The sequence below is a fragment of the Zeus faber genome (genome assembly GCF_960531495.2).
Source record: "Zeus faber genome assembly, chromosome: 7".
In the NCBI taxonomy this organism is placed as follows: Eukaryota; Metazoa; Chordata; class Actinopteri; order Zeiformes; family Zeidae; genus Zeus; species Zeus faber.
The window spans coordinates 28,097,354-28,110,375 of record NC_137203.1 but is presented as its reverse complement, the minus strand read 5'-3'; the positions used below and the strand labels follow the sequence as shown (position 1 = coordinate 28,110,375).

The 13,022-nt window shown below is 48.6% G+C and overlaps 1 protein-coding gene across 1 annotated transcript in view; it reads left to right on the top strand.

Moving 5' to 3' along the window:
• The window catches only part of znf703 (zinc finger protein 703), a 7,542-nt gene extending 107 nt beyond the window's left edge, over positions 1-7,435 (top strand). The window contains exons 2-3 of the mRNA XM_080003489.1: positions 3,900-4,301; positions 5,084-7,435. Of these exons, the coding sequence (XP_079859615.1) occupies positions 4,047-4,301; positions 5,084-6,568 (1,740 nt within the window). The 5' untranslated portion in view covers positions 3,900-4,046 and the 3' untranslated portion in view covers positions 6,569-7,435. The remainder of the gene's footprint in view (positions 1-3,899; positions 4,302-5,083) is intronic.
• Positions 7,436-13,022: the final 5,587 nt, after the last annotated feature.

Here is a 13,022-nt window from a genome sequence, read left to right as displayed (position 1 = left end):
ACAAGCTGACAACGGAGACAATCTCCCTCCCAACCCGGGAGAGATAGCGTACAGTATGTCACAAAGCTGCAGCTGCAGAAACTCACACATACACACACAAACACACACACACACTGATACATTACCGAAAATAATCAAAATATAGTTTTTCGAGATTACACATTTGAGCACCATCATAAGCGTAGAGCTCATGTGTGCAGACCTTGTTCCTCAAGCCAGACGTTCTGGCTTGAGGAATTCCTCGTTTCCAAAGTTCTGTTTGGGTCTAAATGCTGCATCTGCTACACCCCATGAAACTGTCTTAATCCAGTGTTTTTCTCCCCGCTTGGTTTTATTGCTGCTGGAGCGCACACTAGGGGTAGAGCAGAGCCCCGGCCTCGGGCCTCTACTCCCATTCCGCACACCCCATAAGTCAGTCACAGATAATTAAATAGGAGTTATTTACACTCATTTTCCCTTCTCTGCCTCTCTGGCACTTTTATTATTTCGCCGTCTCTCCCTCTCGCCGTACAGTATTATGAGCAGCCCAGAGCCTTTTCCTCAAGACGCCGCGGAGGGGTAAGGGCGGCGGGAGGGGGGGGTGTCTTTATACAAGCCTCATAACCTTTCCGAAAAGAAAAGGAAAGAAAGAAAAATACAACGTTCCTCAGAGCTCCCATCAAGGCTGCCCCCTCGTTAAACAATCGCGTGCTGCATCTCGGACGAAGGCACAGTAATTGTGCGGCCACGGAAAAAGGACCTCGGTACTTCCAAACACGGAGCGAAGACAAACGGGCAGGCGAAGGTTGCAACCCCCCCCCTCCCCCGCCCCCCCGAGCCAGGTTTTGAGAAATCCGTCTGCCTAGTGTCAGCACCGTATATTTACTCTGGAGTCAAACAAACAGAAGCTTTTCAACACGGGGATGAATTGGGCCCCGCCACAGTGCTGTGGCATCCATTACAGGCCTCAGCGGCTCCATAAATCACTGGATCACAGGGGCGGTGGGGTTGTGAAGGTGGGGGTGGGGGTGGGGGGTGGTCCGGTCCTCCTCCTCCACTGTAACAGCTCCATGGCGAGACCTTCCTGGAGGGTTTTGTTTGGCCGCCGCTTCAGCCAAGGCCCAGCCGCTTTGATACGGCTGCGGAAGACAGGGCGATGGGAAGGGGGGCCGGCATGACCCGGGGCATGCTGTGGAAGGCTTGAGGAAGGCTGCCCCCTTTCCCTTTTGGAAAAAAAAAAAAAAAAAAGAGAAACATCCACAACAGGAAATGGCCATCAGTCATCGACACGCCAAAACAGCTGTTGCCAGCCCGACATCAAGGGGAGACATGAAAGGCGCTGCTCCCTGTTGTTTGAGCCCTCCCTCGTTTCAGCCTCTTGCTCCCTTTGTCTGGCTTTTCCCTCTTGCCCTCCTCCTTCACCTCCTCCTTCTCCTCGGTTGCCTTTCAAGCGCCCCCGACCCACACCCAACGCAGCCCCCCCCATCTCAAGCTCCCCCACTTCCCTAGCCCCCCCCCCCCCCACCACACTGCAGCGACCGGTTTGCTCAAACCTTTCAGCGGGTGGACGACCGGGCGGTAAACAGCTGCGCATTCGGGATAACCCGAATATAAACCTCGCGAAGGGTTCTCTCTTCTCTTGGTTTGGCAAATCCCTTCAAAGTTGCTCCGACGCCGACTCCAAACGTCACTGCGAGCAGAACAGCTGCGACACCTCAGCCCCTCGTGCGTCTGGAGACCGAGGCGGAGGCGGACAGACTCCAACAAACATTCAGAGGGAAGGTCGCACCTCCCTCCCTCCGCACCCCAGCCCCCCCGACCAGAGGCGCTCGCGCTTCAGCCCCACGCTCACTTTTTGCGTATCGTCGGCACTCGACAGGTCATGTAAGCGTCATCAGCGGTATGTGTGTGTGTGTGCGTGTGTGTGTGTGTGTGTGCGGGCTCGTATGCGTAGGGGATGAGCGACAGCTAAGCCTAATGACGACAGGTCAAACAGAGATCCCGTTGAGTGAGGCCACGGTGACTTCATTCTTCAGCACTCCCACACTCCCCCTCTCCTCCGAGGACCGCAGATAAATGGGAGCGGCCATTACGATCAAAGGGCAGAGCGATTGCGGCGCTTGATAAGGGCCTGCCCTTTGTCACAGGCTTCAGGCAAAGTTTATTTATTGCACATTTAGCGAAAGGTCTGATTTAGTGTTGTAAGTAACAGATGATCCATGACAGCACTTTAAACAGTCGAAGCGCAGCAGTACATTAATGTCTTGGGTTAGTCAATGGGTAGCGCTCGCCAAGCAATGTGATGAGTCCCATAATGCAAAGCTTGTTGTGTTTATGGAAAACGAAGCCCGGTTGCTAGGCCGGCTCGCATGTCGGCCATCTTTGCTGGTTATCTCCTTTTGTTCCTTTTTCACTCAGTTGTGCCCATTCTGAACAAAAATCGGAAAAAAATGCATCTATGAAATGCATCCTTCTATGACACCCTGAGTGAGACAGCTCTAAGCTCTGTGATTACAGAGTGTTGGCTTATTGGTTTAGTGGCTACAATAAACAATATCTCCATGATAACATTTCTGCCTGTGTAGTTTTCCAACATGCCATTCTTGTCTGTTGCAGCTGAATTTGCCTTTTCATTGGCAAATATTGCAGGTTTAAATGAGTGTGAACACACACGTGTGTGTTTCTGTCACATTCTGTACTGCGAGATCGACGACAATAGGCTGTCGATGAAGATATTGCATGGAATCATGTGGATTAAGTTTTTGCGATGGACAAATGAAATCAGCGTGTCCTGTTTCTGGCGATGCTGCGCAGACCATAAAAGGGTCTCAACCGCCTCCCTGACGCAGTGACGACTGCCTAGTACGATTCCTGAATAATGCAACCGATTCATTGCCCAATAAGATTACCCAAATCTCAGCCGGCTGTCATGCAATAAAACCGTTAGCAAACACGTGCCTGTACGCGGACAATGTTTTTAAAAATATTTTATTCAATCATCCAATTTAGGGTGGGGGAGGTACTGCAGCAAATGTTCAGACCAAGTTGTAGGGGCAAATATTCACTCGGATGCCTGGAGAGGCCTAGCACATTTTACAGCCAATAAGACTGCCATGGTTAAATACCTGCCATGTACCTATACAGGCTTTTTTAATTTCACAAATTACAGAGACAATTTTAGAGAAAATCAACAGTGAATAGAACAGCGAATAGGGACGGCACATGGACAAGGGTAAGTGAATATACCAATTAAAAAAATGAAAACAAACAAAAAAACAGAATAAATTACAATTTTAATGAATATGCTAGAGAAAAACAAGGCTAGAGGCTTTTCCGAGATGGATAGATTTGAGGATGAAATTAAACGACATTATAAAATGGGGCAGCATGGGTTGAGAATTTGATTTGATTTTTTTGTTTGTGAATGAAAAATGTACCCTATATAAAATCTTTTTCGGCAACATACGCTCAAGGGTTTATTGATGTGTTCATATAATGACAAATAATGTCTTTCAGATGAAGAGTGACGCATTAAAGGTCGTTCACACAGAGATTAGTGCCCATACATCACGCACAGTTTATAGGGGCGGGGTCAACGACTCAATCCCCGCCCACATCATTTATTCCCGCCCCTCGTTCTTAACACGGACACTTGTGATTGGACAGCTGCTCTGAAACCCCGCCCCCTCCACAGCTTTTGTCCGTGTGACGAGTGTGGAGCCGCAGAAGGAGCGAGATACGCGCGCACCAACACCTCACTTGTGTAATTGGCAACAAATTGTGTTTTTGGCTCGATTTTTATTCCGACATTGGGTCCAAGAAGGATTCTCTAACTGAATGGAAAGTGTGTGATGGGACCGAGGAGAGAGAAAAAGATGAAATCTGAAGAATTTTCTTTATTTTTTCTAATTTCCCTTTAGAATAAACTTGGGGGTCCGACCAGGGAGCACTGACTGCGCGCTTCAGTTCACTGGAATACTTCCCACCTTGAATTGAGTCGACGGGTCATGAACCGCAGCGATCGGTGATCCTCGACCCGCTTCCCCGCCGTCTCCGCTCGGATCCAGATGAGAGATCCCTCCGGTGGAGCCGAACCACCGCCTTTACGCACTCAGTCCCCCGGGCGCGCCACTGACGCAGGCGGCGATCCGCAGCATAGAAGAGCGGAGAGAGCGTCCGCGTCCGCCCCGTCCCCTTCCGACCCTTTCCGCCAGGCCAAGCGGCTCCCCATCCGCGTTCTGAAGATGTTGACGGCACACAGCGGCCACTTGCTCCACCCGGAGTACCTCCAACCCCTCACGTCCGCGCCGGTCAGCATCGAGGTACGTACGCGCCAGGGTGTTCTTTTCTATTCTATTATCCTAGTATCATCCTTTTTTTTCCCCCCTCCTCGGAAGGTTAAACCACGGGCCTCGTAACTGGATGGATGTTGTTAAATAGAAATGGGTCATCGAAAGTGGCATTTTATTCACTGCGCCACGCGATGTGCCATTTTAAGCACGGCGGTATTTTTAATACTGGAAAGTTGACCGCCTGCGTAAAGCCATTTCCGTCGTACGCTACTGAAAACCTATTGGATAAATTATATATCCATCATTCAGTTGTACTTATTTTATATTATGTTTTATAATATTATAATTGAATAATCGTATTCCATTTGTTATTGTTAAATATGAAAACGATTTGCCAATATTATCCCAAAAATATTTGATGTATTATTTCTTTATGTCTTGCTTACTTTCCTTGCCTTCATGCTTTTATGTCGCTGTTATTCTTCTTCAACCCCCCCCCCCCCCCCCTAAATATTGTAATAAATGCTATAACTGTACATGATGATGATGATGATGTCAATATGTAGTTTAAACCACCCCTGGAAATGATTTGGAATTGTGCCACTGCTACCGATTAACTATTACAATCTCTGCCCAGTATATAATATATGTTTATGTTGTAATTGCGAAAGATAATAGCGTCATAGTCACCCGAGAACAACTTAACAAGTTATTATTAATAATAATAATAATACTAATAATAATAATAATAAATAAATCTGCAATCACACTCTGCTCACCATATTTCCTTGTCCCCCCACCCCCACCCCCAGCTCGACGCTAAGAAGAGTCCATTGGCTCTGTTGGCCCAGACTTGCTCTCAAATCGGGAAGCCTGACCCTCCGTCTTCATCCAAGCTAGCCTCGCTTTCCAGTCTAGGAGACAAGGAGTCCTCGAGTCGTTCCTCTAAGTCTGGAGAGCAGCACCAGGACGACAAGTCTAGCTTCAAGCCTTACTCCAAATCAAACGGCGACTGTCGTAAGGATGCAGTGACAAAGGCGCCTACGGATAAATCTGGATTCAGGGTGCCTAATGGAAACACCAATGGAGGCAACGCTTCCTGTCCGTCCTTTGCTCCACGTACCCAGTCGCCCAGCTCCAGTTCCCCTCCCTTGCACACGCAGATCCACTCCCACAGACAAAGCCATTCCCCCAGCACACAGGCTGTGCCGCACTCCCAGGCCCCGCACATGGACAACAAGCCTGGCAGCGCGGAGCAGGCCAACTCAGACAGTAGTAGCAGCACGGGGAAAAAGGAATCAGATCTCAGTAAATCTGCGATGGATGGGGCACAACTAGCCAACTCCAGCCACGTACGGGCTAGTGCTAACTCTAGTAACGCTAGCTCTGCTTGTAGCCCACGGCCAGAGAGCAAGGCTGACCCGCAGGCATCTCAGCCTGGTGCCCCCTCCGGACACATTGCCCCCGTCTCCCCCTTCAAACCGGGACACTCCGTCTTCCCCCTCCCACCGGCAACCATGGGCTACCATGGCTCCATCGTGGGAGCGTACGCGGGCTACCCATCTCAGTTTGTTTCTGGTCTGGATCATACCAAAGCTAGCCTGGGGTTGGGACTTCCGGGAAAGCACCCGAGCTCCAGCCCACTCACTGGCGCCTCCCCCCCCTCCCTGATGCAGGGCCTGTGCCGTGACCCGTACTGTCTGACCTACTCCAGCGCGCCGCACCTGGGAGGCAGCAACTGCTCCACCTGTGTCCACGACCCCACCTCCAGCCTCAAGTCAGGTTTCCCACTGGTTTACCCCTCTCACCACCTGCACTCCCTCCACCCCAGCTCTCTGACCTCCAGTGCCACGCCCACCCTGTCCCATCCCCTCTACACATATGGCTTCATGCTGGCCAACGAACCCGTCCCACATGCCTGCAACTGGGTGTCTGTCGGAGGTCCCTGCGACAAACGCTTTGCTACGTCCGAGGAGCTACTGTCCCACTTGCGCACCCACACGGCCCTGCCGGGGATGGTTGATGGCAAGTTGCTCTCCGCGTACCCACCCTCCTCAGCTGCCTCCTGCCACCTCCACCTTCCCCCACCCAGCAGCCCCGGCACCCTGCCCAGCTCTTTCTCCCTGCGGGGCTCTCCGGGGCTGGGCCTGGCACGCTACCATCCCTACGGCAAGGCCCACCTGCCCGGGACCCCCGGCCTACCCATGCCTTCCCTCCCTTCCTCTTCGGCCTACTACTCCCCCTACGCCCTCTACAGCCAGAGACTGGGCTCTGCCTCGGCCTTGGGATACCAGTGATATTGGACACAGCAGCGATGCCCGCAGACAGCAGGCACCAGCTTGGACACTTCAGACGGGCCCCAGAAGACAGATCCCTCTGACTGGGGTCATCGCCGGTGCAGGGCGCCCTGCCCACTCGCCTGACTGCCCGCCTGCCCCGTCTGCCAGGAATACCACCTGTTAGCCTCAGGATTCTGAGTGGTGTTCCAGAAGGCAGAGACCCAGCAGTGATGGATTGTCTGCAGCTCAGAGCCCAAAGAGACTCTAGCGATTTAAAGACGCCAATGGGAGTTTGAAAATGATGAGATTGTGCGATTATAACAGCGGTCAAGGTTTTTTTTTTTGTTGTTTTGTTTTTCTTGATGTCTTTCTCCCAGGTCTAAATTTCTGTATTTATTTTCACTCAAGCGCTTGGTATTCAACATTGCGTGGGAAATTTGCTGTCCAGACAAATTGTTGAAGTATTTTAATTGAAAAAGAATGATTTAAGTATAGTACCATTATGCCTATCGTACATGCTAAAAATAAAAAATCTTGCACCATGATGAAGACGGACTGTGGGGCTTTATTATGGGGACCTCTTCTTATCTCTTTTACTCTGCTGGGTTTTTTTTTTTGGTTGTTTTTTGGTTCATTTGAATCTGGAGAATTGCATGTCCACGACAGCTATCATGAACATGTTTATTTTTTATTTGTAAATATGCAGAGATGTAATATTTTTTCAAGCCTCGCTTGGGTTAGCAAGTCGCGGTTGCTGACACAAAAATGGTACGGAAAAACATCCAAAAAAGCTTACATATTAAAATACTTAATGATAGCTGTGCTGTCCAACCAACAGGGAAAGGCCTTATTTTGTTAAATAAATGACACCTGAATGCATCTGTACTTTTGTTTTGGTCTCATTGACTGTCATCCTCTCAAAATCTCCAAAGAATAAAGTTAGTCCGCGCCTAAGCTGGCGGGAGCCGTGCTTCGTGTGGCCCCGTGTAATATTTCATGGCTCATATCAATTGACAGGGCAATCCCGCTGGAGGGCAGACCGGGTCACATTAGCTCTGTTGGCTGCTCCCGGAGGACATTCACCCCTCCACTTTCACCCGCATTGCCCTTTGTTGTCGCGGGTACAGCTTTTAATTGCTGATGTGTGTTTGTGAAAGCTAAAAAAAAAACAGCCCTCTCAGCAGAGCGGAAGGCATGGGGGCCTACGGCCGCTGGGTCACGGGACTTCAATAATGACCTGAGGGAGGTGTCGACCCGGCGCTCCCCTCTCAATCTGATGGATTGCCCCCTCAAACCCCCCCCCCCCCCCCCCCACCTCCCAAACACAAAAGGCCAAGCCTGACAATGGGCGGCGGTTAATAGAGAAATATTCATCTAAGTCTTGACACCTCCCCCGAGGAGCGCAGGGATCCTTGTTACGCCGGCACCATCGCGGCTAAACAACACTTTGAACCAGGCTTTCATCCTGAGCGGAGAGCCCTTTTCTAGCCATCCCCTCTCCGCCGAGAGGTCGACCCGCTAAACTCCCGAGCAGTTAAGACACTAATAGAATTGGAAGATCTGGGTCTATCCTAAAGCCACAGTGGGGCCATTAGAGATAGCTCAGGTCCTGATAATGCATCCACGTCGCTCCACTCTCGCCTGACAGGCGCGTGGGAGGCGTAGAAGAGCCGAGGCTGGCTATTGACCCCCCGACTCTCGGTCTCCTCGGCTCTCGCGGTTCATTAGAACTCGAGGGGGGGGGGGGGGGGGGGTGGCACAGGTGTCACTTGACAGGACCATTAACAAAATGGATGACCCTCCCAAGTTGCAGGCCGCAGCCTCCCTGCCAGAGCGGCAAGGTCGCAGCGCCTCCTGATCGCTCTTCTGGGCGTCTCTTCGGAACACAAGGACCTATTTCTCTTTGCCAGAAACTAGAGCTGTGTGCACCGCACCGCTTCTCCGGGACGCTGTCTCTTCGGTTTCACGGTGCCTTCACGCCCCGGTTCCTGTTTGGAGGAGTGTTTAGGGTCATCCATACAAAATGTCCAGGGGTAATTTGGTGTATAAGGCCGTATGTGTATCCCGTAAATAGCAAATGTTCCTACCAAGTTACCTGTGAAGAGACAAACATTCTGGTGAGGTGTTGCCCCCTATGGTGGTGTTGGTGAAGTGCAGGGGAACTGAGAGGTAAATTTCAACATCTATTGTAACTCATTCCCTCCGTGCGACACACTGCAGCGCTGTTACCTTCGCCTCGATGTATCTGCTCTAGTCTGTAGCGTCCCAGCTCAAGGAATGCGGTCAGACGGAGCAGCCCACCGTTTGGAGGCTTCACACCGGAGGTCACCCGGAGGGGAACACTTTCAATCTTGCCCAGGGGTGGAATTAATTCCACCAGTTTGCCAGTTTACCCCCCCCCCCCCCTCCCTCGCTCATCAATCTCCCCCATCTCTCCTTCTCCCCTCTCATTCTTACAGCTGAGTCAACACCCCCGCAATCCGTTTCTGTCGGCTACGCAAGGCTTTGTGTGAGAATGTGTGTGTGTACATGATGAATGAGGGTGTGTGTGTGTGTGTGCGTGTGTGTGTGTGTGTGTGTGTGTGTGGGTTGTATACCATTCCCCCATCCTTTGTCCATGAAAGGGAGCATCTGTAAGATTGATCTTGGTGGTGTTCAGGGTAAGGGAAGAGGTAGTTGTTTCATAAAAAAACAAAACAAGATTACAGCCAAATTATAAGGCCACAAAACACCTCAAATGTGTTCATCAGTTGATGATAATACGCAGATAACAACTGCTTTTTTAACTGGACATTGACCTTGAAACCTAAGCTGTTTTGGCCCAAGCGGGCCTTGCTGGGTCAATTTGGGCCAGCTCCCATTGATTGATGTTGGTAGTATTGTTGTTACTCTTATTGTCAATTGGTACTTTTATTGGTCATTGTTACTGTTATTGACCGTTGGTGCTGTTATTGGCCGTTGGTACTGTTAGTGACCGTTGGTACTGTAATTGGCCATTGGGACTGTTATTGACCTTTGGTGCTGCTCGTAGCCGTTGGTACTGTTATTGGCCGTTGGTGCTGTTATTGGCCGTTGGTACTGTTATTGGCCGTTGGTACTGTTATTCACCGTTGGTACTGTTATTGGCCGTTGGTACTGTAATTGGCCATTGGGACTGTTATTGACCTTTGGTGCTGCTCGTAGCCGTTGGTACTGTTATTGGCCGTTGGTGCTGTTATTGGCCGTTGGTACTGTTATTGGCCGTTGGTGCTGTTATTGGCCGTTGGTGCTGTTATTGGCCGTTGGTACTGTTATTGGCCGTTGGTGCTGTTATTGGCCGTTGGTACTGTTATTGACCGTTGGTACTGTTATTGGCCGTTGGTACTGTTATTGACCGTTGGTACTGTTATTGGCCGTTGGTACTGTTATTGACCGTTGGTACTGTTATTGGCCGTTGGTACTGTTATTGACCGTTGGTACTGTTATTGGCCGTTGGTACTGTTATTGACCGTTGGTACTGTTATTGGCCGTTGGTACTGTTATTCACCGTTGGTACTGTTATTGGCCGTTGGTGCTGTTATTGACCGTTGCTACTGTTATTGGCGTGGTATTGTAAAGTATCAAATTACACTCAAAACCTCTTAACCTTCAAATAAAACACAAACTTGGTACCGATGCTGCCGTCTCGACACAAGATGGAAAACATTAAAAAATGTAACTCTCTTCGACAGCAGTGGTAGTTATAGCATAGTAGTAATAAAAATAATAATTATTGTCATGGCATTCATTGCGGCAGCGCTGCCGACCGATGTCCAACCCCCCCACATCACTCGTGTTGGTGTCGAGAGCGGTGCGGGGTGTCACCGTGGGGTCCTGGGCAGCCGGCTGACAGGCCCGGTGATTAATGACGACAGGGTGTGGAGCTGCTCTTCAATTAGACGCCAGCTCTGCACTGGCTCGGCCATTCCTGTTGACAGCTGGGACATAGAGGGAGGGGGGGTGCAAACGAGGGGAGGGTACACTGTCTCTCACTCTTTCTCTGTCTTCAATCCTTTTTCATTGTAGGTATACACCTTGCCCTTCAGTCGCTCACTTACCTTTCATTCCCCTTCTCTCTCTCTCTCTCTCTCTCTCTCTCTTGCTCTCGCTCTCCCTCTCTCTGTCACTCCCTCTCGCCCACTCGACCACTCACTCATTCTTACCTCCTCTATTTTTTCTATGTGTGTATGTGTGACTCCGAAAACAAAACATTAACCTCGACGCCATGGCGACCACCTCTGTGTTTTACCATCTAGACACAGTGCAGGGCTTTCTTTCCCTCTCTGTCCGTGTCCAACAGTGACCGCAGTGTTAAAGGGAGCCAGATGGCCCCGGCACATCCTTCATCAGGACTGTTACATAATCTCAGAATAAAAAGAAATTTTATATATATATATATATATATATATATATATATATATGTATAAACATTCTGACCACCTCCCGTCATGCCCCATTGCGTCCTTGGAACGCTGTAATGAAGAAAGAAAGAATAACAAACACATAAAAAAAAGAATCTCGGTTGGTTTTAGCAGGTCAGCAAGTCAGCCAGAGTGGTGTGTATTCAAACTGAGTTACACGTTTAATTTTATGGTCCCTATAATAAAAACGCAGCAATCCCTGATGGCTAAAGTGATGAATATCGTATATAAAATTAAATTATTATATTTTTGCCTTTTATTGTTAATATTTTCTTGTAATTAAAAAAAGCAGCCAAGGTTGAGCTGACTGGGACACTAAAGAAACAGCCGGCGTGTTTATTTAGCCGAAAGTGTAAAGGATGAGTCTTAATTACAGCCACGATGGCCCCCAACTCCAGAGATCTATTTTCCGACTTTGACGTTTGGGTGAAAATAAAAGTTCCCCCTGCTACGTCTTTAATAACAGGCACGGAGGCCTGTCAGCTGGGCTGAGGTTCAAAACGAGAAATAGTGCTTTTGATTTGATTTTCAGTTAGCCCTGACCTTGGCCAACCCCCCACCCGACTTGGCCCTGGCGCTGAGGGCCGCTGCGGTCTCTCTCTCTCTCTCTATTTTCCCGGGTTCCAGTGCAAACGTGCGAGGGCCCCCGCCCCGACCGCCGGCAGAGAAACGAAAAAGCCCCGCAATTACAGAGCAGCGCGCCGGTAATAGCGCCCGGACCGCATCCTCCAGCTGGATTCCATTTGGTGCTGTGCCGGGAAGATGGCGGCGCAGATGTCACGCAGCGTTTCGGCAGCGAACGTGCCTTGGCAGGGACTCCGCAGGACTAGGGTTCGTGCCCCCATTGACAACGCGGTTCTTGTATTTTTATTTTTTTTATTCATTTTTTCTCATATATGTACTGTACACTTTGGAATGGCCCCTGGTTTGGAACGTATTCACCAGAGCGCCATGGTTGAACTGACATCTCTCTTTCTCTCTCTGTCTCCCCGGGAGACAGGCATTCACGATCATGAGGCTCAAGGCCTGCAGACACGGCTCAAACCAAGTTTATTTTGGGTTGTGTAAACTTCGGAATTCGACGGCAATATGATAAATGGCAGGGTGTGCTTTTTTTTCTTCTTCAGAAATAGATAAAAAAAAATACTCCAGAGTGGTAATTCCATTATTTATTGGGCATAAAGAGGGTACTATACCACTAGGTTACTTCCCAGTTGTGAATTTTATTAATCGTAACATTTAAATGTAACACAGGATTGTGTGTTAATTGGAACTCCATAAAATTATTTGTCAGAAAAAGCTGATGCAATTCTTAAAAATAAATAAATAAATAAATAAATAACTAAATAAATAAATAAATAAATAAATAAATAAATTATTAATAATAATAATAATAATAATAATAATAATAATAATAAATAACGATGCAGGCAGCAATGCACAGGGTCCAGCTTAGTTGGTGTGATGGTGTGAGGTGTGTGACGAAACGATACAAGCCATTCAAAACTTTCAAATAATTTATTAAAGTTAATGTTATAACTAACTTCAATTTCAAGATGACATGTAACCATATTAATAGTCTGTTATGGAATACACATTTATGTTATAATGGCAACAAATATGGCTTTGGCTAGACCACCTTTAATTTGGAATTTGGCTTAATATTTAAGTACTAATAAAAATGTATGTGACCACCTTGCCAAATGTTTTTTTCTACTTGAACTCTTCCCTGTCGCCACTCTTAAATGCCTCCTCCTTTTTCAAACTGATTAATTTCCAGTGAGATGTGATAAAGAAGATAAAGAAGGGTCTGCATTTCAAAGCCAGGTATTCTACGTTGGGGAACAGTGTGTCCTGATAATACCCAGATCTGTACACACTGAAGAAGTTAACTTAACTTTGATATGACTGAACTTAACATTGGCGAACTGACATAAAAACAGAAAGGGCACCAAAAAGGAGAGAACTGCTGCATCTGCGCTTGCCGGCATCTTGGAGAGGTCCCGATTGTCCGTGACCAATCAGTGGACTGC